Genomic DNA, 26,978 nt, shown 5'->3' on the forward strand with positions numbered 1-26,978 from the left:
AAACTCAGTTCATTTGCATCGAAAATTGCCGAAATAAGCTTGGATCGCCTCGAATCTCGCCGGATCTCACCAAATATGGTCGAGATCTCACCGAAATCTGCTTGGATCTCCTCGAATCTCGCTGGAAATCAACTTGGATCTCCTCGAATCTCGTCGAAAGGCTGGAGAATTTGCAGAACGTTCATACTCTTTGGACGGGTCGGGTTTCGCGGGTTTTGAAGGAAAGGACTCGAAACCGACCCGCCGGGGTCGGTTTTTGGAGAACGGGACCCGCGTCCAACCACCGGAGCAGTCGGATCGGGTGGAAGCAGGTCGGGTACGGGCGGTTTAGGCGGGTTGGGCGGGTGGCCGGGTGGGTTGGACAGCCCTAGCTCCAAGGTACACTCTCTTGTTCTCAAATTCTGAAACTTATATAGTACATGTTAACTTTTATAAATGAAGTAGATCCATTATTTTTCTACCGCGTATGTTTTGTATGCATTGCGTACATGCATATTTCTATCAGACAAGACACGGTTCTGAGAAACCTTGTTGGAGTAGGAGCTTAGAGGGCTTAGGTATATTGGGTAGACTAGGCTTGGAGGGTTTTTTTCTATTCGTGTATCCCAACTTATTGTCTAGTGGATTGATTTACCGCTTGGAAGGCAGCGGTGAGGTTTTTCGCCGAGTTCTTTGGTTTCCTCTTTGATAACACATTGGCATGTTATCTTGTGTTTGCATCTCTCTTCCCTACTCTCTTAGTTTTTATTTTACTGCTTTGATTTATTGAATATGGCTTAGAGTAGTTTTGTTTGTTCACTCGCATTTACTCTATTCCGCACTTAGTTTAAGTTAGAGTAAAATCAACCGAGCCATAATTTATTAATTTGGGGTCTAAACAACTCTTGTGTTTTTAACACATCCGAGCTTTCAGTGTTAAATTCAAAGTAATGCATTTCATACAATAATTTGCTACATAACTTACCAAATTGCTAATATAAGTTTTTTTATATAAAATAAAAAAATAAAAAAATCACATAAAAAATACGAGTTGACATGACCCACAACCCACTTGACCCAACCCTAATCCAAGGTAGTCACCATTTCACCAATCAATCGACTATGCTAGTTCATGTCGACTAACCATGGTTGAACAGTAATGCAACATCACCAAACAGAGATTTTGTTTTCCCCTTTCTTTTGCTGAGGAGATGAATAAATAAAAGTATGTTAAAATGTGTTTCATGGTATATAAATAATTAATAGAACGCATGCAATGGCGAAATCAATGAAAACTTCGACAACTATCTTCCCTTTTGTCTTCTTTTTAACCATCGAAGTAGCTACCAGGAAATATTCTTGATACGTGTGCGCAAAAGAAGATAATGCTCGTAAACATAAATTTCATTTAGAATGTACATGGATATTGAATTGTGAAGGTTTAATATAGCCCATAGGTGATGCTTGTGATCTTCATTTTCCTTAACGAAATAATGAACCCAAACGCCAGTCTCTAACAACAATTCCTCACTAATATATATATATATATATATATATATATATATATATATATATATATATATATTTGTCCTTTGGCTAGAGAGAAGTAGAGCAACAAGTAAAAAGGGGTAGGAGAAATTTATTACACAATGCAACAGAGTTTTGTATCAATAGAAGCCAAACATATGCAAAATGCTTGGAAACCTGTCAAAGGATATCTGCACAAGAAATTAAGGTTCAATATTTAGGGTTAAATTTCTCATTTTTTTTTTCATTTCAATGGATATAACTATCTATTATTTACTCCTAGACATAAATGTCAGGAAAACCGTACTTTCAATAAAATCAATACAAGTAATTGTAAAAGGGTTCTTGCATTATTACCTGTAATCCATTACGTACTTAGATTTCCCCACCCTTCCAAGCTGCAAAATTGACTGTTTTCCATTCTCCTATGTGAACCATATACAAGTAAGTATCCCAAAGTAATATGTTTCTGCAAAACTCATTTAGGAACCCCTTTTTATTATACCAAACACACTTAAAAGCGCCTCAATTCCAATGTTGCAAGTTCCAACTGTCTACAGATATTGATAAATTTGTCTACAAAATAAGTGTGATAAATTTTGATGCTTTAAGTCTGTGCCAGTGTGATCTTTGAGTCAATGAAGTTCTAATTACCTCCAAAGTCAGTTGGAAATTTTTTACAGAACTTTGGATTCTAAGTCCAGCCCTTCCTCTGTCTCTGTAGTCTAGCTCGTATTGCTTTGAAATCTGGAGCAACATAAACAATTAAAAAAGAGATTTGAGTCTGCTATAATGACAGAAAACACTCTATGCACTTACTTTGCTGTAATTCGGAACTCTGGAGAATAGCTCATGAACATGGTCTACTTTTCCCTCCCAGTCCTTTGGCAGTCCATAAATGTGTTGTACCTGGGTGAAGTTTGAATCACAGTATCCTATTTCATTAAGTCCTAAGATAGCATTAACTCAACATCAACTTTGTCATAAAAAGTCCCTTTCATATCAGATCATATTATAAATTGGTAAGGAGCTCAGATATCTTAGAACTGTTAAGCTCACCTGGTTTGCATTCTTTAACTGCATAAATTGGTGCTTGGGTATGTATGCCATCATGCTTCTATAACTTCCTGTACAGGTGGCTACCGTAGGCATGAATCTGCAAAAGCACAGAAAGACCATGTAACCAGAGAGCAAGCAAGCAAGTGAGAGAGGGAGAGCTCAACTTTGCTTACCTGACAACAGCCAGAAGTGATTTAGACTGCATAGTTTGGGAATTGAGGCGTCTCGCCTGCCATAAAATGTAAAGTTTACTAACCAAATTTTTTAATTGACAAGTTCAAAGGTAATATAACTCATTATACACATTTTAAGTTTTAAGAAACTGAACCTGATTCCAAATATGGTATTTAGAACCAATGAGGTTAGATGTTACAACCCCAATAAAATCATCATCTGAATCAGGCACTATTCCTTTTGTATTCTGAGCTATTGTAAACTCAGACTTTCCATTGTGCCGCTTGTGGTGAGCAACAGCTAGTTTCCGATCCTGTCGTCCCTGACCTTCCTGAAATTGAAAAATGAGTAAAACTTTATTCATTCATGGAAGTTTACCTTGCTCCATAAGAAAAACCAAAGATCTTCCGAGTGTGCGTTTGGCAACACTTATTTTTGCCTACTTATTTTACTATTCAGCTTATTTTTGCTACTATTCATGGACTCCACTGTACTTTTTAATACTATTCATGGATCTTACTGTACTATTTCAGCTAACTTTTACTTTTATCTACACTACTTTCAGCAAAAAGTTTTCAGTTTCAATAAAATAAGCAAATCCCAAATAGACCCATATATATAATTAAACAATCAAACATAATTAATCAAAGCTACCTAGGAGTTCAAAGAAAAGATGAAGCAAAAGAATTTATGTGATAAACTAAAAGCTGTAATTATGACACAAATACTTACTAAAGAGGGATTGTAGAAGCATTTAACCCCAATGCCCTAAATAGACTGGAAAGTCCGGATCCTAGCCACTTGAATTTAAATTTTACAACTTCCACTATAATGAAGCATATGTTGCCTTTGGTGTTGGACAAACATATCTCAATCTAGCTCCTTACTGAAATATTGGGAACACTAGTGATGCAAGCACCAAAATTATTTCGGATTTTATTTTATTTTTAAATTTTAAATTTTGAATTTGGTCTTTAATGTTTTGAGGATTTTATGGGATTTGTCTTGTTTATCTTCTGTTTCCATAGTCTCAATTTCCCTACCCCAGTCCTGCATCACTAAGTCTAGTTAATTGAGTAGTACCTCAATTTAACAAACAGGTCTGAGCATCCCCATGGTGTTTAGAAGTTAGAACACACCATTGATTTGAAAAACACTAGTGTATTGAACATTAGCCAGTTAGGTACTGATAAGAGACTGTCACAAGGTTGACAGGCTCAAAGGGCTACTCACAAACCAACTTGATGACCACTAAAGCGAACCAATTTTAGTTTAGAATCCTCACTTCTCTATTACATTCAGTAGTTAACTCGCAACGTTGGACTCAAAACACCACTTAAAGGATGGTCGGTAAAGAAAATACATATAAAAGTATAATTACCTTTGCAAGTATGATATTTTTCATAAAACCTATAGTTTAATAAGATTATCTGCATTTGACCTTCCTGTTAAAACAATTCATAAGGCTACCATTCTTTCTACAAATGGAGTCATTCTCACTTTGTTCATTATTCAAAAAAGCAACTGCTTATATTAGATTTAAATTTTCATTATCATAAAATTTCTTATTTACTTTCTAAAGTTTCAAAAGAGAATAAATTATTCCAGAGTCCAAGACCACCATGGTCTTTCAATTCAAATGACAGGATGTGGTAAAAATGAATTTCCATATAAAAATGAATTTCCATAAATATTTGGCTACATGACAGGCCTAAGTCTCCCCTAGAATTATATGTTTAGAAATTCTGATTCAACAACCAAACATGATAATGAAGGGAGACATCAATGAAAGATTTACAGTCATATTTATCCTAGTGCCAGACTATCAAAGATGTACATCTGTATGTGGACTCATAATTCCTAAAGTAACCTAATTTTCAATTGAATTGGGACAGGCTTTCATTTCTGCCATCCTAAAACAAATATTCAGATTCCCATGACCAGAAACTGCCATCAAAGATGTTGAATTGAAATTTCTCAAAATTAGTTGACTGCAATGACATGAATTGACCATAGCCAATAAAATTAATGCTGATAAACATCTCAGAAACCCATAGATTGTTTTTATGCAATAATTTCTAGCAAATTGTTTAACTACTTGAGAGTAAAATGACCATCAATAAATATTCTTATGAGTAAAATGTTTCCCATAGGGATTCCCCCTCCAACAACATTGCAAGTTTGCAACAACCATTGCCAATATCAGATATACAACCGTGTCGGGCATACATGTACTAAGCAAAATTACAAATACAGAGAGAAAAATTCAATGATTCCAAATACTAGGTGGTATATTTTTTAAAGAATAAACAAATATATCATAGTTAGGAAGAAAAAGAAAATATAACATGTAGGCTTTGCAAGCTACAGGGACCTTACATTGGTATAAAGAGAGTATAGAGTACCCCGATGAAGTCCCTCTGGAGATGCTTCTTCTTTCACAATTACACAAGTACACCTTCCGATATCCAGAGGCAATGGCCTACACAACAAGGACCTGACGAAACACAAATATAAAATAAATTCAAATACAAATATTATATCAATAAATGGTTGTATGAAAATCCCGAAAGGGAATCGAGGAGAGAGAAGCAACCTATTAGGCAGTGTCGACCAAGAAGAAGCCGGAGCGGCTTCGGAATCGGAATAGTCCCAAATGTTCAAAGAACTGGAATTCTCGGACTCGGGGGGTTCCCAAACCTTAGAGGGGAAAAAGGCCTTGTCGGGCTCATTCATTTGCATGCAAAACTGAAGCGAAGAAGGCTTCAAGTTCATCAAGACCCTGGTGTTGGTAGATAAAGATTTGTTGATATTATTAGAAATAGAAGAAGAGAAAGCAAAACCATTTGCATTTTGTTTGTGCTTCCTGTTAGTGTTAGTGTTGGGCTCAGCGTTCTCTTTGTCAATGTTGTCAATGTCGTCAGTAGTGAATATGATGTCTGGGGTTCTGGTACCCCCTTCGCTGCAGCTACGGTTGTGTTTGAGTTGGTCATTGAGAGGGTTGACATAGAGGGAGTTGTACGAGGATTGCCTTGGCATTGAGGATTTCTTGCATACGCTCATCATTGCCATTGCCTAGCTGGAAGCTTCTCTCTCTCTCTCTCTCTCTCTCTCTCTATCTGAGACTCAGAGAGAAGATTGAGTCCTTGATGGATTTTGGATTTGAATGCTGTCCACCTGTGGGAATGTTGCTGTTGGATAATGGGATTTGGTAGATACATTGAAATCCGTCACATTGAGAAAGAGAGAGGAAGGAAAGTTGGAGCTTCAATGAAGGAGTTTTTATCTTCTTTGTATGTTAAAGGGGGTATTTTGAATTTGAATCGGCATGGGGAATTGTGACGTTTTTTTTTTTTTTTTTTTTCTCTTTCGACTTTGGGTAGTGGAAATTGGGATGTTTTTATATTATATGTGTCAAATAAATAATGTTTGTTTGGTGGGGCTAACGGTAACTTTTCGATGTTTCAAAACTCTTTTGGCCTTTTGTACGTGTTTAGGTTTGACTAGTAGAAAGAGACGGGTGTGTAAGAACGAGGAGCAGCGGGAACTATGTTTGAATATGGAGTTGTCCACGAGTGTTTAATTTTCTTTTTTCTTTTTATTTTCTTTTTTTTATTTATTTTTTTATATAGAACTAGTCAGTCACTATTTGTGCGAGCACGAAAAAACTAATGATTCTCGAAAAAATTAAAAAGAAATATATTTTTTCATAGTTTAGAATTGTTGTCTAAGATTGAACGTTATTGAGTAATAAGTGCATAGTTACTGAAACTTGCAAAATAATTTACAATTATTAAATTAATAAAGCAAAACTCTCAATAGTTATATATACACACACTCAAAACTAATTTAAACTGTAAATATATAAACAAAGTCCATGGTATGAAAAAGACACACCAAGTTTCAAATTTGAGGAGCAATATAACTTTTTCATAATAATAACAATATAGACAATTCAAAACATAGAACAATGTCAAAATTATAATACCTAATTCCATTATCTTTTATGTTGGATCCAAACAAATAATTAATTAACCAAAAATCATAACTTTTAATAAGAAAACAAAAAATCACATGAATCTAAATAAAAGTATTTAAAGTGAAGAATTAAGATCAACCTACTGAAACGCAAATACCAAAAACCTCAAGAAATAAAATTTTAAAATTTATAGAATCCCCAAATTCTACTTCAAAACCAAACCAAATTCAACAAATTTATATATAACATACCAAATAAAAATTTATCATTCCCTAGGCTAGAAGACATAGGTTACAATTTTGATTTTTCTCCCAAAAAAAAATTAGAGATGATTTATCTGCCCTGTACAATATAAAAAAATAATTAGTAGAAATTTCAACTCAAAAACCTAACCCACAAAAACAGTGTCAATATAAATATGGAGATTAACTTAAATACTCAAAAGTAAATCAATTCTAAACATAACAAAAGAATAATATAGAAAGAAAATCTCAGGCACATATGAAAGCAAATAAAAAATTTGACATAAAAGATAAAATTCATTAATAACAATATAAATAAATATCCACATATGTTGAATTAAAATTTTATTAATAATAACAATATAAACAAATTCGACATAAAATTCATTAATCAAAGAAAAAAGTTGAATCAGATTGCTTGCATTTTTCTTTTTTCTTTTTTTTAGGTTAGTCTCTGTTTTTTTTTTTTTTTTAAATCCTAAAGTGAAGTTAAGTCTAGGGTTTTGAAGAGGTAATTATTAGGACTTTGAGAAGGGGGCAGAGAGTCCTAATAGGACTCTCTCTCTTTTTCTCCCTTTTTCTTCATCTAACTTGAGACTTTTTTGACTTTTTAATGTGAGTCTTCTTCTTTTTTTAGTCCTATTTTCAACGTGAGTCTCTTTTTTTCTTTGTTTTCTTTTTTTGAGTCCTATCAATGTTTGAGTTTGAGTTTAAACTGGACTTATTAAAGAGATAGAGTTTCACTCTTTATTAAGTTTGGACTAAACAAAAATAATTTTATTAAAATATTGTGCTGACATGAAAAATTGTGAAAGATTCAGAGGCTTTGGTTATATATATGTATATATATATATATATATATTGTTATTGAAAAATGATAATGATGAGTTTGAATTTAAGTTGGACTTGTTAGAGAGATAAAGTTTCACTCCTTGTTAAGTTTGGACTAAACAAAAATAATTTTATTTAAATAAAATGATAATTTTATTTAAATATTATGCTGACGTGAAAAATTGTAAGAGTTTCAAAGGCAGCTATTAGAAGTAGTCCCAAATACTAATAAATTGTAAGACACAATGTAAACAAACACAATGCAAAAATGGTATAAATTTTATTCATTAAACTGCCAAGGAAAAATAAAAATGAATCAAGTTACATTGCTATAGAAAACCCATTACATAAGTCGTAATAGTTAAAATCAATTATATTTTTTTTTGGTTGCAATTAAACTCTATGTCCTAGTTCAATTCAAGAGCACGGGACTAATGGTAAAATTAAATTTGCACATTACAGATGATCTTCCTATTACAGTAAACTAGCTAAAAAGATAAAGAACAAAAATAATGGTAAAAATACAAATAAACAAAACTAAATTTTTTTTTATTTTTTTATAAAGGCAATACAAACCCACCAAGGAAGGTCCGAATGAGAATCACTTTCTACAAATAATCAAACATTCAGTGAGGCTAGAGACTTCGGGCTTAGGTTGGAAGATGTTGGTTTTGATTGAATTCTGAGAAGGGATAGGCATGAAGAGGAAATAAATGGGTAATTATTCTGTTTACAAAGAAAGGAAGCGGACGGATAGAAATAGCAGAAGCGTATATAACTTGACAAATTTATCAATGGGTGAAAAGCAATGGATTTGCAGAATAGGAAGGGGTGAAAACTCAAAAGTGATGGGTTTGTGCAATTGAGGGAGACAGCTGTTCAATAATGCTAAGGGCATGAAGAGAAGAGAGATGTGGAGGGAGTAACCTCTTTAAAGAGAGCGTCATTTGACAGAACCTCATGCTCTCCCGCATAAGGTCTCTGCTTTTATATATACTAGTCGCTAACTTATGCAATGCACATAGTCAAACAAAATTTATACACATTCACTTTTATTGCTACAATCATTTGAAAACAATTCTACCTAATACCCAAATGTAAGAGACACATTGACTTACTATTTAAAGCAGCCTTCTGAAAAATACGATTGGCTATACAAATCTCATTTGTTGTCATGCAATGGATTTATAAACTATTAATCCCAAAAATATGGGCTTATGCTGTCATTAGAATTTACACATATTGTGCAACTAAGCCTTAATTTCTCATCAATGGTTAAAAATATAAACTGCAAATATATAAATAAAAACCATGACTTGAGGGGAATGCATTAAACTTCAAATTAGAGTAGTAATATTACTTTCTCAATCTTTGCTCAGTTGTAGTAATAATATAGAGGAAATTCAAAACATGGAAAGAAAATAGAAATTACAACAATTAGTTCCATTATCTTTCATGCTATACTTTGTAATTGTATGGAATTAAGTCAACTCAATTTAAGTAGTTGTAATAAAATTGGTTCTACTATTCTCTATTCTATAGCAATATGAACATATTGGATTTCTCAAACAATTACCGGTATTGCCATAAAATTATTTATTATTGAAAATAAGAAACAATTAAGTTCATCCCTTAAAGATTTACCTCTTGTACTTGTATGATACGGTAATTTCCATTCAAACATTAACATAGATTATGTGCCTTACCTAGATGTTTTCCTTGTGGTGAGGACAAATAAAATGAGACAGGTGCTTCATGACCTTCAAAGCAAAAAAGCTTTCTTCTAGGATCAAATACAAAACTCATCAAGAGGAGTAAGAGAGAAAGAGATTACTCAATGAAAAACCATGGTGAATGAAGAAAACATTTTTGAGCTTCCGAAGATCCACACAAATTTCAGCCATGTGTGCAAAATGCAAAGTTAAGAAATATAAATATTGATCTACAGGTGCTATTTTTAAATAGAAAGTAGCAATTTCATGGACAATAGAAATTTTTTAATACTTATTGAGAAAAAAGATAATATGAGATTTTTCCTAAATGTTTTTTGATAAGTAATGTAATTTTTTTCTTAGATTAATTGAATCATATCATGAACAAAAACCCTAGCAACCAAATAGAAAAACTATAACCTTGATTTGATTTCTCATTTATCAATGATGGTGACTGGAGAATAAGTTGATTTGGTCCATAAGAGTGGCCTGAGTAATTGCCGATGGCAAGTGCCAAAGATAGTAAGTAAATCAAATAAAAGGAGAGAGTATAAATTATTTCATGAAATCAAAGATCTCTTTACATCCCATAAAACTTAAAATAAAAAAGAAAATCTCTCTATAGCTTAAGAAACACAATATACTAAAATTAAAGAGATAGAAAATTTTCTGAGGACAAAATATTATAGATAATTTAAAAGAATTTTGGTTTAATTCTTGAACACGGCAACTCTATAAAATTCACACTAATAATAGTATTTTATGATTGCACAGTTAGAATTTTGGTTTAATTCTTGAACATTGACTTGGAAATTGATTATATGAGTATTCAATGGTGAACAATGTACTATATATTAATTAATATATAAACAAAACTAACCTTACAAAAGCTGAACTTTATAAGCTAAAATCTATTTCCTTTTTTCTTTTTTCTTTTTCATTTCAAGGATCTGATAAGCAAAAGATGGATTCAAAATACCTACCATGCGTATGGGGTGTGTTGTAGATCTTGAATGCTATACCGTGCGTTTAAGGCTTCCAACGTCTAGAGAGAGAGAGTTTGCACAAACCATGGCTTTATATTTCTTAACTTGAGAGAGGGGTAAGGTTGATAGGGTTTTGAGGTGGGAAAAGAGGAGTTATAATATGAGTTGTTCTCTCTCTTTTTTTAATAGCTTACGTGAGTCTTTTTTGTGTTTTAATCCTAACGTGAGTCTCTTTAATAGTTTAGTCTAATTAAAGCCTTGGAGTTTTAGAGAACATCGAAAACATTGTTGTCTATATAATAATGTAATGGGATAAAAAGATTCATAGATCCAGTGGGAATTGAATTCCGAATTTGTGTGGGAATGGAAGTCCAAAACATTTTAAATTAAATATTCACCTAATAATAATGTTTTTAATTTTAGGGTCTCTTTGGATACTGTTTATTGCTGAAAATTGAAAACTGCAAACTGAAAAATACTGTAGCAAAATATTTTTTAAATGTGTGAATAGTGCCGTGGGACCCAGTTTTAAATGAAAATTTGATAAATTCCGTACTTGTAGGTCCCATGAACAATGCACGAGACCTACCATTTTTCAGCAAAACACAGGAACGCATGGAAAACGTGTGTTCCAAACGCACACTTATTTTTAATTTTTTTTAAATATTGTACTGACGTGAAAAATTGTGGTGCCAATAGAGGCTTCGGTTATATATATATATATATATATATATATATATATATAGACAAGTGTTTAACCTACGCAATGCGCAGGGTCGTTTTACATATTAATGAACTTCGCATCTAACATAAACTTAGTTATCATACTTCTACTACATATATTCAAACTTTAATAACGTAGTATATTTAAGCATATAGTGTCCAATATCGCCTAAAAATTTTAAAAATTAGTTTCTCCAAATCACTTCTTGTGTGTACTTCCCTATTATGAAATCTGCTATTATGTTTATTCTTGTAAGATTCAATTGTGTATAGTATTGATGCCATAGCCAGCTGATGACGTATAGGGTAATTTGAGAATGCTTTAGTCAAATGAGTTTTATAGCAGCAAATTGCTAGCATCATAACTGATTTAGTTCATAAATACAATAATAGAATACAAACAAAATAAATTTCTAACATCATAACTCAACTAAATGGTAAAATCATATTGTAAGTGCACAATTGCACCTGGACCCAAAGAAGATTATGGGCTCAGGCCCAATGAGCCTTAAACAATAAAATTTGTAGAGTGTGGGCTTGAAATCTAGGTTAGAGGTACTAAGAACTTGACAACAGCCTGAGAGTTACAAACACTTGTGAATAACAATTGTTAATTGCAAATAGGCCTCCTCGGATGTAAGCCGATGACCAACTCTGTATTATTTCTCTTTCTTTCTTACAGGTTACAATCCTTAATTTCTTTTCTTTTTCTTTAGAGAGAGAGAGTGAGCAAGAGAGATCCCCCTCTCTTTTGCATTCCTCCCCCTTAAATACCCCTTTTTCTGATGCCTTTTGGGGCCCTGACTAGAATTTTCTGCCCTACTGTTCAGGGGTCACTTCCCCATTAATGCGGCCAGGAAGGTAGATGCAGAGTCTTTAATGTGGAGGTGGCAGCCTTTGCTCTTGATATTTTCTTTAACACTGGTGCATCGAGAAGGTTCAGGGTTTCCCCCTTTAACCATTAGTCTTTCTAGAGTTGTGCTTTGACCTTCATAATGAAGCTTTGAATTCTCTTGGGCTTGTCCGAGGAGAAGCTCGTCCTCGACTGCACTCTCGGACCCTCGGCGTATGGGCCAATTCGTAAAGTTCAATTCTGGAGCAGGTTGGCCCTCCCTGCTACAGTCCAAAGGCCCATATGCCCACTTGGGCCATTTTACACCTCACAATAGCCCCTCAAAACTCTATTTTTCATCATCCGAGGAGAAAAAATAGGGTTTTGATTCAACAAGAACCTACCCCACACGTTTTGTAAACAGCTGCACGTGTGGAAACCGTTTCGCGTTCCAAAGGATGCCACTTGGCGGTTTGATTTTCAAAAACGCGCGCATTTATTACCGTAAGTTACACCTTGTCCCCCACGTTCAACGGTGAGATAAGCATCCAACGGCCCTGGTTACTCCATGAAAATTTGGGCGGGACAAATGTAATTTCGAGGCCGCTTCCCGCACGTCGCGATGCTTCGGGAACCTGCGCCTTCCTTTATTTCTCCAGAGGCTAATCCCATCAAAACATCAGCAATCACCTTCTGTCTGCAGAAATCCGTGGAAGTTTGCACAACTTGAAATTTGTAAGTCCTCATTTCTTTTCTCTTAACCCTTTCTCCTCGGACCCTGTCCTCGGCTACCCTTATAACAGTTCTCACCCTTAGAACTTAGTTTTTTGTTTCTTTCTGATGGGAAAGTTTAAATGTCTAGTTGATACCGCCGCTGGGATGGAAGGCTTTAGAGCCAAGTATCGTATTCCCAGCGACGTAGGTTTAGAATACTGCCCGGCGGAAGCCGTGGCCGGTTCTAGGAAAACCGGAGAGGTCATCATCCCTATGGTCGCCTCCGTAGAAGGTGGGATGACCCTCCCAATGAAACCCGTAACTAGGGAGTACCTCCGCAACCATCGGTTGTGTCCCGATCAGTGCACTCCAAACGTTTTTAGAGTTTTAGTTAGCGTCGACGCTCTAAATGAGCAAATGGGTCTGAACCTCACCTGGCATGATGTCGTCTTTATGTACGAATGCCACAAACTCACTGGAGTGGGCTATTACATCAAATCCCGCTCCAGCGTAGTTAGGTTGATTTCTTGTTTGCCCAAGTCCAATAAAGGCATGAAGGATGACTATCTCATCGTCTCTGGCAACTGGCATGACGGCCCCCACTGCCCAGTTGAGTGGGGAGATCCAGGTGCGACACCTTTAGGATTTAACTTCCCATCCCATAACTCCCTAAATCATCTAGGAATGTGCATTTGAATTTACTTGAGCGTCTACCTTTAATTTATTATATGTTCTGCGCCTCTGACCATGTTTGTTTATTTGGATGTTTTTCTTTGCAGATAAGCAAAACGTACGCCCACGCTTGAGCCACTGCAACGTTGCAGATTTGAATAGAGTGCTACGTTCTGAGGTGTTCGTTAGTAGAGACTTACAACTTAGGGCGGCCCACTTGATTCTGGGGTACAATCCCATCTCCTCGGACTTCCAGGAGATCAAGAACGTGATAATCGCGGGTGATTGAAGGCGTAGGAAAATTAACGTAGCCAGACCCCACTTTCTGGCCGACCACGACATCCCTGACGCCCCAAACACAGTGTTGTACGCACAGTCTATAGCGGCAGTTCCCCTCGCTGTGCACCCTCAGGCAATTGCTGTCCCAGAGGAGCGAGTGTCTTCCTCGAACACGTTGGACGAGGAGATAGACCAGTTTCGGCTCAAGGACTCCCCACGACCTCGCAGAAACCCATTTGTTATCCTTTCTGACGAGGAAGAAGAAGAAGCTGAAGCCTCTGGGATTGCGGGTCTAGTGATAGCGCGTCCAGACGACAGTTCTGTTGAAGAAGAGATGGACAAGCTGAAGGACCTTATGACTGATAGAGGCGCCCGAGTGGCAAAGAAGGGAGCAAGAGGGTCCCAAGCTCCCCCTGCCTTGCCACCACCCCCTCCTCCAGCCGAGCCAAAACCTCCCACTGACGATTCTAAGAAGAAAAGAAAAGTGGATGCCGAGGGGGCTGGTGGCGAGAAGCCAAAGAAGCTGAAACAACAGCCGCCGCCGGCAAAGCAGCCGAAGCTGGACAAGGGTAAAGGGCGCGCCCGCTCAGTTGAAAGTGAGGAGATCAGGGACGTGGCCGAGGTGCGCCGAGCACCAGCCACCTGGTCTCCTGACTTGAGGCTAGACGGCGCCCCTATTCCCTGCCACTCCAGCATCAGGGTAGTCCAACAAGGCCACGCCCACCACTTAGCCGAGGTGTTGGAGCGTCCTCTTCTGCTGCCCAGGGATATGGAGTCCTTGGAGAAGATGGCCCAGCCGCAGCTGTTCCTCTCGTTAAAAAGGGGCTTAGCTCTGGTAAGTTCCATCTTACACTTATATTCTATATTTATTTGTAAGCACATCACTGCATTTAACCTCCTAACATATTTGCAGTCCATCCAAGAGGTTTTCGTGGCCGAGAAGTTCGCGGAGGATTCTCGGAAGCGCGCTGGGATGGAGCAAGAGCTAAGACAAGAGACAGAAAGATCCCTAGGCCAAGCCTTAGCAGAGAACAAGAAGATCACGTCAGAGCTGGCCGACTTGAAAAGAGAAAGAGATGGTGACAAGGCCAGCCTGAAGACGATGGAGGGCCAAGTGGAGGGGCAGCATAAGCTTCTCCGCCAAAAGGATGACGAGCTTGCCCAAGTCCAATAGGCACGCTCTGACTTGGAAAAGGAGCTTACACGGGCGAAGGAGGAAGCTCGCGCCCACAAGCACACCCTAGAGGCCGCGAAGAAGGCCAGTTATCAAGAGGGGGTGACTAGAACGCAAGAAGAGCTGACAGAGGCTTTTGCGGCCTTGTGCCGAGAGTACTGTCAGCAGGTCTAGGGAGAGGCCATGAACGAAGCAGGGGTTCCTCAAGCTTCCGAGCTGAGGAAGCCCGAGAACATCTGGCTTCCCCTAGACATACAGGAAATTGAAGACCCTCATGTTGCTGCCTCTCCTGCCCTTCCTCCTGTGGTGCAAGAGCTCGTTCCTGCTCCTACAGAACCTGAAGGTTCCCATAAAGAGAAGGATGAGTGCGGTGGTGCCGAGAAGGAGCAGATCCAAAGTGTGGAGCCCCTCATTCCTTCAACAGACAAAGGGAAACAAACCTTGTCCACCTTTGAGCTGGAATTGAAGAGTACTGAGGCTGGCAGCAGCTCCCTTCAAGACCCCTCTTCCCTAGTTTAGGGCCTAGTATAGGAACTTTCTGTACTTCCTTTCTTTGTATATAATTAATGAAGAAAATTTTTATTCAACTTTTGTTCATGTTGTCTTTATTTTACTTTATTCTTTTTGTGCTTGCCATGAAAGTTTTTAATAACAAATAGTTAAAGGGAAAACAGTATAAATAAGTATAACGCCACCATGCAAACCACTATGACTTCAAAACAGTCACATAACTTAATTTAGACCTCAAATAATGTCATACTTAGACAACTCACATGACGGTTAAACCTTTGTAATCTGACATATTGCTTTCAGTAGGATGTAAGGTCCGAAGACCATTCCTTACAAAAATTTGTTTAACACTTAAAAATGAAGAACTTGAGATCCAAATTAATGAATGGTGAGATAATGATTTCCACAAAACGGGTGATAAGAATAAAAACAGTGACAAGATATTAAGAACAGTGACAAGGTTTGTGGTCTGAGGACTATACTTAACCAAGTTTCTGTTTGATTTTTAAGAATAGTAACTTCAAATGTTAATTTCCCCGAAGTAGGAGGTCCGAGGACCCGACATAACTAAGGTTCTGTTTAACAAATGACAAGACATCAATTTCTACAAGATTTGTGGTCCGAGGACTACACTTAACCAAGTTTCTGTTTGATTTTTAAGAACAGTAACTTCAAATGTTAATTTCCCCAAAGTAGGAGGTCCGAGGACCCGGTATAACTAAGGTTCTGTTTAACAAATGACAAGACATCAATTTCCACAAGGTTTGTGGTCCGAGGACTACACTTAACCAAGTTTCTGTTTGATTCTTAAGAACGGTAACTTCAAATGTTAATTTCCCCAAAGTAGGAGGTCCGAGGACCCGGCATAACTAAGGTTCTATTTAACAAATGACAAGACATCAATTTTCACAAGGTTTGTGGTCCGAGGACTACACTTAACCAAGTTTCTGTTTGATTCTTAAGAACAGTAACTTTAAATGTTAATTTCCCCAAAGTAGGAGGTCCGAGGACCCGGCATAACTAAGGTTCTGTTTAACAAATAACAAGACATCAATTTCCACAAGGTTTGTGGTCCGAGGACTACACTTAACCAAGTTTCTATTTGATTCTTAAGAACAGTAACTTCAAATGTTAATTTCCCCAAAGTAGGAGGTTCGAGGACCCGGCATAACTAAGGTTCTGTTTAACAAATGACAAGACATCAATTTCCACAAGGTTTGTGGTCCGAGGACTACACTTAACCAAGTTTCTGTTTGATTCTTAAGAACAGTAACTTCAAACGTCAGAGGTACTTATAACTTTGAAATGTTAACTGACAAAAGCACATTTTATTAATAATAATACCTTCTAAGATTATTTACATTCCATGGGCGTGGTACAATTCTTTCATCTAGGTCAGCTAGCCGATATGACCCTATGCCTGCTACTGAAACAATGCGATAGGGGCCTTCCCAGTTGGGTCCTAGCTTACCCCAAGCTGGGTTCTTAGAAGTCCCTACAACTTTTCTTAGTACAAGATCACCAGGTGCAAGTGGCCTTAGCTTCACGTGGGCATCATATCCCCGTTTTAGCTTCTGTTGATAGTAAGCCATTTGGACCATAGCTGTCTCGCGTCGTTCCTCAAGTAAATCAAGACCTTTCTCCAGGAGTCCATTGTTATTCTTCGGGCTAAAAGAGCTCGTCTTTAGGGTGGGAAAACTAGATTCCAGAGGTATCACCGCCTCGGCTCCATAAGTCATAGAGAATGGCGTTTCTCCCGTGGACCTGCGCGGTGTGGTCCGATACGTCCACAGAACATGAGGGAGCTCTTCTACCCATCTGCCTTTCGCATCGTCCAACCTTTTCTTAAGCCCACTGACTATGACCTTGTTAACGGCCTCGGTTTGCCCATTTCCCTGAGGATAAGTTGGGGTGGAGTATCTGTTTATGATACCCATGTCACCACAATATTGCCTAAAGGCCTTGCTGTCAAATTGAACGCCATTGTCGGAGATAAGTGTGTGTGGTATACCGAATCTAGTGACAATATTTTTCCAGACAAACTTCTTGGAATCAACATCTCTGATATTTGCTAAGGGCTCGGCCTCAACCCATTTGGTGAAATAGTCTGTTCCCACAAGAAGCCATCTTTTATTTCCTGCTGCTCTCGGAAATGGCCCCACTATGTCCAATCCCCACTGCACAAAAGGCCAAGGACTGGAGAGAGGGTTGAGAACCCCTCCAGGTTGATGAATATTAGGGGCGAACCTCTGGCATTGATCACATTTTCTGGCATAGTCCTGAGCCTCCCTCTGCATGTTGGGCCACCAATAACCCTGAGTCAGAGCCCTATGGGCTAAGGGCCTTCCCCCAGTGTGGCTTCCACAAATCCCTTCATGCAGTTCCTCGAGAAGTGCTTCCGTTGATTGAGGGTGCACACACAACAAGTACGGTCCTGAGAAGGATCGTTTGTACAGTTTCTGGTCCTCGGATAACCAAAAACGTGGCGCCTTTTGACGCACCTTCTCTGCTTCAGACTTGTCCTCAGGAAGGATGTCATTCTTAAGAAAAGATATGACCGGGTCCATCCAACTAGGTCCAAGCCTTATTAGATGGATGCGAGCCGCCTTGGCGGGGATAAGAGTTGGCTCTAGCAAATCCTCCACAAGGATAATCCTGGGCAAATCCTGAGCCGAGGACGTTGCTAACGTAGCCAAAGAATCGGCATGGGTGTTTCCACTCCTAGAGATGTGAGCTAAGACAAAGGAGTCAAATTCTGCTTGCTGACGCTTGACCTGGGCCAAATATTCCTGCATTCTTGGGTCCCTAGCCTCCATGGTCCCCATTACCTGGCCGACCACCAACTGAGAGTCCGAGAATGCATGGACTTCCTTTCCACCCATCTTATGTAACATGTTCATGCCTACCAGAATGGCTTCGTACTCGGCTTCATTATTAGTAGCTGAGAATGACAGCCTTAGAGATTTTTCGAAGATAATTTCCTCAGGGGATATCAGAACAAGTCCGACACCAGACCCTCTCTGATTAGCTGCCCCATCCACATACAGTTTCCAAGTCGAAGGCACTGCGGCTGTGATCACACCAACTGATTTTTCATCCATGTGTGCTTCTTTTAGAGTTTCTTCTAGCAATGGTTCAGTAAACTCTGCCACTAAGTCAGCGAGGACCTGGCCCTTCACCGAGGTGCGAGGCTTGTATTTAACGTCAAAAGCTCCTAAAATGGTTCCCCACTTTGCCACCCTGCCAGAATAATCGGCGCTGCGTAACACTGCCTTGAGAGGCAATTGGGTCAAAACCACTACAGTGTGAGACTGGAAATAATGAGGAAGCTTGCGCGTGGCGTGAACTATGGCCAGAAGCGCTTTCTCTAAGAGCAGATAGCGTACCTCGGCCTCATTCAAAGACTTACTAACATAGTAGACTGGTCTTTGCACCCCGCTTTCATTCCTTATAAGGACCAGGCTGACCGCGTGGACGGCCACTGCCAGATAAGCAAACAAGACCTCATCCGCCTCGGGGCGAGACAAGATGGGTTGTCGAGAAAGATATTGCTTAAGCTGCTGGAAAGCTAACACGCAGTCCTCGGTCCATTAAAACCCTTTCCATTTATTCAACAATTGGAAGAAAGGATGGCATCGGTCAGCTGACCGAGAGATAAACCTATTCAATGCAGCAATCATTCCGGTCAATTTCTGGATCTCTTTTGGGTTCCGAGGCGACTGCAAATCCTGAATAGCCTTGACCTGCGCTGGGTTCACCTCTATGCCTCTGTGAGTAATCATGTACCCCAAAAACTTTCCGGACCCCACACCAAAAGAGCACTTTGAGGCGTTAAGGCGCAGCTTGTACTTTCTTAGCACCTGGAAGGTGTCGGCTAGATCTTTGACGTGTGAAGGTATTGTTTTACTCTTCACCACCAAATCATCTATGTACACCTCAATAGTCTTCCCTAGTTGCTGTTCAAACATTCTGGTCATCATTCTTTGGTAGGTAGCCCCAGCATTCTTCAACCCGAATGGCATGACCTTATAGTGGTAGTTCCCTATTGGAGTAATGAAAGTAGTCTTCTCTTGATCCTCCAATGCTAATGGAATATGATGGTAACCCTGGAAAGCATCCAAAAAACTCATTCGAGGATGTCCGACAGTGGCATCCACCAGTTGATCAATACGCGGCATTGGGAACGAGTCCTTGGGGTAGGCTTTGTTCAAATCTGTGAAGTCCACACATACTTCTTTAATAGCCCCAGCCCCAGCCCTCTTGAGCTTGAGCACCTTTTCCTTTACAGCCTCGGAATGTTCTTTGGAGGAACGCCGAGGTGGCTGCCTTCTCGGAACAATGGCAGGGTTGACATTCAAACAATGGCAAATGAAGCTCGGATCTACACCTGGAGCCTCATACGGGTCCCACGCAAAAACATCAATATTGTCCTTCAGAAATTCCAACAACTCCACTTTCTCCTGGTGTGGCAAACGTATGCCGACTTGGAAGAACCTCTCGGGATCATCGGCTACCAAAAACTTCTCTAACTCCTCACAATGAGCCTCCTCTCCTGTCATCATTCCAGATGCATCAGGAGCTGTTAACTGCTATAAGTCTTTGGTGATCAAAGCCGAAGACTCGGCTTCTGTCTGGTGCAGCACTGCAGCCGATATGCATTGCCTGGCCACCGATTGGCTGCCGAGAACTTCCTCAACATATTCCCCCGAGGGGAATTTAACTTTAACATGCAAGGTAGAGGAGACAGCTCCCAGAGCGTGCAGCCAAGGCCTGGCGAGGATGGCTGTGTATGGAGAGTACGCGTCAATCACAATGAAATCCACTTCAACCGTTTCTCTTCGGCACAACGGCCCTCCCTTCGAAGCTTATAAGTGGCGAGTCATAAGGAGTAAGATCTTCCAGCTTCAATCTTAACCCCTTAAATAGATCAGGGTACATGATATCTGCACCGCTGCCCTGATCTATCATCACCCTCCTCACATCATAGTTCCCTATCCTAAGCGTAACTACAAGAGCATCGTCATGGGGTTGGATAGTCCCTACCTTATCCTCCTCGGAAAATCCCAAGACGGGCAAATTTAGCTTCAACCTCTTCGGCCTGCAGCCTGACTCCTCGGCCTGAGGATGTGAAACTGCCATCACCCTGGTGGGAGCCGAGCCGGTCCTGCCAGGTGCAGCAAAAATAACATTAATTGTTCCTAACGCCGACCGAGATGAATTATTCCTCTGATTGTTTGAGCCAGATTGACTGCCCTGCCCGCTAGGTTGGCACAAGTGTTGCTTGAGTTTTACTTCACTGACAAGCTGATCTAAGTGGTTCCAAAGGGTCCGATAGTTCTCGGTAGTGTGGCCCACATCCTGGTGGTACTGGCAAAAGAGGTTCTGATTCCTCTTCGCAGGGTCTCCTGCCATCTTATCAGGCCATCTAAAGAAGGGCTCCTTACGAACTTTTTCCAGCAGCTGATGTACTGGTTCTCGGAACACAGTGTTCACGGCCTGAGGTGCTGCCGAGCCGGACTGCCCAACGTAATCTCTCCTCGGCTTGTTATTGTGGTACCTGTCCGACTTGAAATTCCTTCGCTCCTGCGGGATAACCTTCTCCTTACCCTTTCCTTGCTGTTGGTCTTCCTCCACTCTCTTGTACTCGTCAATACGGTCCATGAGGCGACGTACGCTGCGGACGGGCTTTTTAGTCAAAGACTTTCTCAGGTCGTGATCAGTAGGAAGACCTACCTTAAAGGTATTGAGCGCCACCTCATCAAAGTCGCCATCTATTTCATTAAACATCTCCCAGTAACGGTCGGAGTATGCTTTCAACGTCTCCTCTTCCCTCATGGTCATGGATAACAGCGAGTCCAATGGCCGAGGTACTCTACTACACGTAATGAACCGCAAAGCAAATGCTCTAGTAAGCTCCCCAAACGAACCTATAGACCCCGATTTAAGGCCGTTGAACCACCTCATAGCAACAGGTCCCAACCTAGAGGGGAAAACTTTACACATCAGGGTCTCGTTGTGAGAGTGCACCGTCATTCTCTGGTTAAAGTGACTCACGTGCTCCACTGGATCAGTCCGACCATTGTAGATGGTAAAGGTGGGTTGAGTAAACCTCCTGGGAAGCATCCTCTTCTCTATCCTCCGTGAAAATGGAGATTTGGAGAGTTGGTGCAACGCCCGACTCATAGCATCGTTCCCTAAGCCCCTAGAAGGAAGCTTCTTGGGTCTGCGAGCTAGTTGGTCGTCCTCCTCCCCAGAGGACATTGCACTGGGGGGTGAGCATGACCTTGAGCTGTAGCTAACTCCCCGTACCTCCTTTGAGGAAGGATTAGATGAGGACGGTGAAGACCTGCGTCTGGCGCGGCGTAACTTTCTCTTTAAACGATTAATCTCCTTCTTCATGGCTTTAGCACCATCCTCATGGGTGGTGCTACCCCCACCATGAGCATGGCTAGCCCCGGGGTATTCTGTATGGACACTTCCCTCACGATCCCTTCGACGCTCAAGACGCTCGAAAAGATCCTTCGGTTGTGATCCCTGTGACTCTGCATGGTGAGAACCCAGGCCTGCCATAGTATCCCAACTCCTTCTAGACTAGATTTCCCACAGACGGCGCCAATTGTAAGTGCACAATTGCACCTGGACCCAAAGAAGATTATGGGCTCAGGCCCAATGAGCCTTAAACAATAAAATTTGTAGAGTGTGGGCTTGAAATCTAGGTTAAAGGTACTGAGAACTTGACAACAGCCTGAGAGTTACAAACACTTGTGAATAACAATTGTTAATTGCAAATAGGCCTCCTCGGATGTAAGCCGAGGACCAACTCTGTATTATTTCTCTTTCTTTCTTACAGGTTACAATCCTTAATTTCTTTTCTTTTTCTTTAGAGAGAGAGAGTGAGCAAGAGAGATCCCTCTCTCTTTTGCATTCCTCCCCCTTAAATACCCCTTTTTCTGATGCCTTTTGGGGCCCTAACTAGAAGTTTCTGCCCTACTGTTCAGGGGTCACTTCCCCATTAATGCGGCCAGGAAGGTAGATGCAAAGTCTTTAATGCGGAGGTGGCAGCCTTTGCTCTTGATATTTTCTTTAACACTGGTGCATCGAGAAGGTTCAGGGTTTCCCCCTTTAACCATTAGTCTTTCTAGAGTTGTGCTTTGACCTTCATAATGAAGCTTTGAATTCTCTTGGGCTTGTCCGAGGAGAAGCTCGTCCTCGGCTGCACCCTCGGACCCTCGGCGTATGGGCCAATTCGTAAAGTTCAATTCTGGAGCAGGTTGGCCCTCCCTGCTACAGTCCAAAGGCCCATATGCCCACTTGGGCCATTTTACACCTCACACATATAATAAATCAATTGATGAACTTAATAAAAATATGAGGCAAGAAAATCCATTGAGGGAAAAAAATGCTCACATTTAATATAAGCCTATGCACCATAGAACTATGTTAACCACAATATCAAATTACAATAGTTACAATACAACTTAAGAGATGAATGCAACAGAAAGTAAAGTACACCAAATCAAGTTTAAAGCATAATTTTAACAATTATAGCAGAATTGTTAGCTACAAATCAAGACGGTAATCAAGAATATATATATCTACATCCCAAAGTGGCTAGGATCAAAACATATGCATATCTCTAATTTAAGCTTCTATTAAGGCTATCTATAGGAATTGGTACCACCGTGAAAAATAATAAATAGTGTCTTCCAAACTTAAGACTGTAACCATTCCCATCTCTCAAGAAAAAAGGAAAAGAAAGGCATAATTGTATTTATTTTTATCTATTTTAAAAACATCATTGACAAATACCCAAAACTAGTTATAACCCAAGCCAAGTCTAATAGAACTCGGGTAATTACTATATATTTTATTTAACCAATGTCTGCATTAGAATAGGTATCTTAAAACATGTAAATTCGATAATTATAAGTAAGTTGTCTATAAAGTACAATAAAATTCTAAGTGTTAAAATTCTAAGTTGTCTAAATTATATGTTATGCTCTGATTACAACATCCTTAGTTTAATTGAACTAAAAACAGTCAAAACTAAAAAATTCTACAAATTTAAAGCATATGCACCCTAAAAAATTAGATAGCAAGCAATCAACACCAATCCAATCAAATATGGTGATGGAAAGTTATGTTCAAGAAATTCTTTAAACACTTTCAGGAGAGTTGAGAAACCAAAGGAAAAAAAAAAAAGTTTCTAAGAAATGAGAAACCAACTAATATAATAAAAAAGAAAATTGTACTGGAAAAAAGAAAAGAAGTTACACAAACAGTGTGCAAAAATACTAAATAGACTTCTTCATGTTATTATCTTAAACATTAACAAAGAAATTTTATCTTCACTCATCCTGTGCTTATCCACTTAAAGTTTTTTTTTTCTTTGGTAGCAAATCTAAGTCAATAAATTACTTCGAATGAGGTTCAGGAAGCATGAAGTAATTGTTAGGATTAGTGCCCTTAAATCCTATTGTATGATGTTATGTATGATATTATGTTGTATTTAATAAAGTTGTTTTATTATTATCTAAAATAATGGTAACATGAATATTTGAACATTATCATATAGTCCATGAGATGCATAGTATGTGATTTAGTCACAGAAAATATAAGTCACAAGTTCTTTGTAAACTCAGAATTTAAGTTCATAGCCGATAATGAAATTGGACATTTCACCTACGAAGATTATAACATATTAACTAAGATGATTTGTCTTGATCATGGAAGTGGAGACTTCTAATTGGTATGTTGATATATTTTAAGAGTTAAGACATATTGAAATGGACCGCTGTGAGATTTATTATTCTCCTAACGACTGTCAAATGAATAATAAATCTCACAACTTCTATTTACATGAACTCTTAATCCTGAGAGAATAATGGACATGATCATGAAGTGTAGGTTACTTTGATGATATCAGGAGTGAAATCTAAAGTAACGGTCAAAACCTCAGTATGTTAGGCAGCCACATTTAGTGTTGATGGAACATATATTCTTAAGATAGAATTCATAATCTCTCAACGAAGATATAAAATATTCCCTTGAGATAAGTTTAATGGTTTTGGTTATTCAGAGAGTTAGGCCTAACCACTTTAGTAAGGAGTTACTAAAGTACATATTTTTGAAATTGAATTTCATAAATATATAATGAATAACTTAAAAGATTAAACTGGGTACTCAAGGATTAAGATGTAGTAATTTTCAAAATGGCAGTCTATATTCATGACTTTGTATTACTACGAATATTTTATGAAGGGGTTGCATATATAATAAAGTTTTGGGATATAATTTATTAATAAGGCCTAGAGTGAAATTATATTTATATAGTGGTATTAAATATAATTAATGGTAACTTTGGACTTGTCAAGAGTTGACAGAAAAGCCTAAAACCTATTGGAGCTAGTGTCTTATTGGTCCTTTTTAGTCCCACTCCAAGCCACACACTAAAACCCAATTGGAAAGGCCCAATAGGCCAGCTCAATTAGATAATCAGTTAGTTATAAAGGTAGAAACATACATAATTTTTTATTAGAAAAAGAATAAGAGAGAGACATCATTGTGAAATGCTGTGTATGTATGAGTGAAGCCACTCGATTATTCTTCCTTGAAAACTGATTAAGAGACCACACTTCTTGGGCGTAAAGTGGAATCAGAGTGAAGATTAAAATTGTTCACAAGTACTTCTAATCTTTTGTTTTGAATTTCACCACACCAAGGTACGCTATCTTGTTCTTAAATTCTAAAATTTACATAGTGCATGTTGTCAATCATGAATGAAATAGATCCATGTTTGTTGCTTCTGCTGTGTGTTTTGTATAAGATAGAAAATCAGATTTTCCAACAGTATTTCTACCCAAAAAAAAAAAAGAAGAGCCATTAAGGCATATTGCAAGAGCAGAATTTAAATTGGTAAGTATTATGTTGTAATGCAACTCTTATCCCAACAACCCACTCAACCAAACTTTAAATCAAATAAAAATTAAATCAAGCCCCAAATAAAGTAATGGAAAAAGAGACATCAAAAGACTATAGATTCAAAAAAGCAAACAGATACTAGAAACTGCCTTCTTTTTAGTTCAAAATGCCATTTAGACTCAAAAGGGGATAAAAGAAAATATTTCATTATAGAATTTTGAAACAAAAAGTTGAGGAAAATAAAAGTAAAGAAGTTGGACAGGGGATACATTGCATATTTAAAATTTTAAAAAGAAAATAAAAATGAGACCAAATAACTTAGGAACCAAAAAATAGAATCAAGCTAGTTACACACATACTAAAGTTTATAACAATGAAACAACTGTCAAAATTACACCACGATTGGAATCCCTAAATATATATATATATATATATATATATATATATAAACAGTTGAAGGAGCAGGTTAAAGAACCAAACAGATAAGAAGAATGCAATTGAAGGAAAATGCTCCCTTCACATAAACCATGCATGTCACATAAAGAATCTGTCTCATAAATATGATCATTAGCAAACTCTTCATGAAAACCAAAAAATAACCTTAAGTAAATATTCATAATCCCACAATCTCACTCCCCGTTACAAATAACTTAACAGGTAAGAGGGAAAACAAAAACCCAAAAATTATAATGAAATTATTAAGTTTAAAAGATAACCAACCATTAAAATTTAGGTAGGATTTCAGCTTGTAAGAAGGTTTATGTCAATAATGTATCAGTTTGCTGTAAGCATTCCCTAGCAGGTTATTATTGCATTTCATTATAGTATTTCGAAATCATTATCTCATAAAATAGTGGCCTTCGGAATTCTAGAAACTGTATTACAAAAAGTTGCCAAGGCCAAAGCAGATCCCCATGGGCATGCTACCAAGGTCAGGGCATGTAGCAGCCAAGGCTATGTGACCCCTTCTTTTGATTCAAAATGTTGTATTGCTAAAGCACATCCCTAAGAATTCCATTACTCATCTATAGAAAACCAGCCCACTGTCTTCTTTTTATCTCTTCATTGGGTTGCAAAGCAAAATTTTCAATAAAAACTCAAGAACTAACACCGAAGGGTGGGTGCATGCACATATGATAAATTTTGTGAATTATAAAAATCAACAACTACAATACATGAAACACTTTATGCTAGAGACCACAAACTAAACATACAAAACTAGGATTAGCAATTATACAACCCTCGCTATTACAAACTAAAATCTCTCAAAAACCAATAAAATATCATCACTAAGCTAGTCTAAATAATAAAACCTCACAAACACAAATAATTCAAATTGATTAGAAAGCATAGTGAACAAAAATTTGAGGAGAATTCCAACCTTCTATAAGGCTGCTGGAAATAGGGTAAAAAACATTAAAGCAATTTTTAATTTCCAATACTTTATGCTCGAGACCACAAACTAAATATACAAAACTGGCTTTAAATTGAAATTTGCGATTATAGAACCCTCACTATTACAAACTAAAATCTCTCAAAAACCAACAAAATGTCATCACTGAGCTAGTCTGAATGGCAAAACCTCACAAACACAAATAAGTCAAATTGATTACAAAACGTAGTAACAAAAACTTGAGGGGAAAAAATTAAAGTTTTTTCTAATT

General features: G+C 38.3%; 1 protein-coding gene across 1 annotated transcript; it reads right to left on the bottom strand.

Moving 5' to 3' along the window:
- Positions 1 to 1,344: 1,344 nt before the first annotated feature.
- Positions 1,345 to 6,094, bottom strand: LOC142636789 (tubby-like protein 8). The gene is made up of 9 exons (XM_075811086.1): positions 5,336 to 6,094; positions 5,119 to 5,236; positions 2,894 to 3,070; positions 2,739 to 2,794; positions 2,566 to 2,662; positions 2,326 to 2,415; positions 2,161 to 2,253; positions 1,864 to 1,931; positions 1,345 to 1,697 (listed from the first exon to the last, which is right to left on the bottom strand). The coding sequence occupies exons 1-9, from the start codon at positions 5,809 to 5,811 to the stop codon at positions 1,622 to 1,624; spliced, it is 1,251 nt and encodes a 416-aa protein (XP_075667201.1). The 5' UTR covers positions 5,812 to 6,094; the 3' UTR covers positions 1,345 to 1,621.
- Positions 6,095 to 26,978: the final 20,884 nt, after the last annotated feature.

This window comes from Castanea sativa, chromosome 5 (assembly GCF_040712315.1).
Source record: "Castanea sativa cultivar Marrone di Chiusa Pesio chromosome 5, ASM4071231v1".
Classification (NCBI taxonomy): domain Eukaryota; kingdom Viridiplantae; phylum Streptophyta; class Magnoliopsida; order Fagales; family Fagaceae; genus Castanea; species Castanea sativa.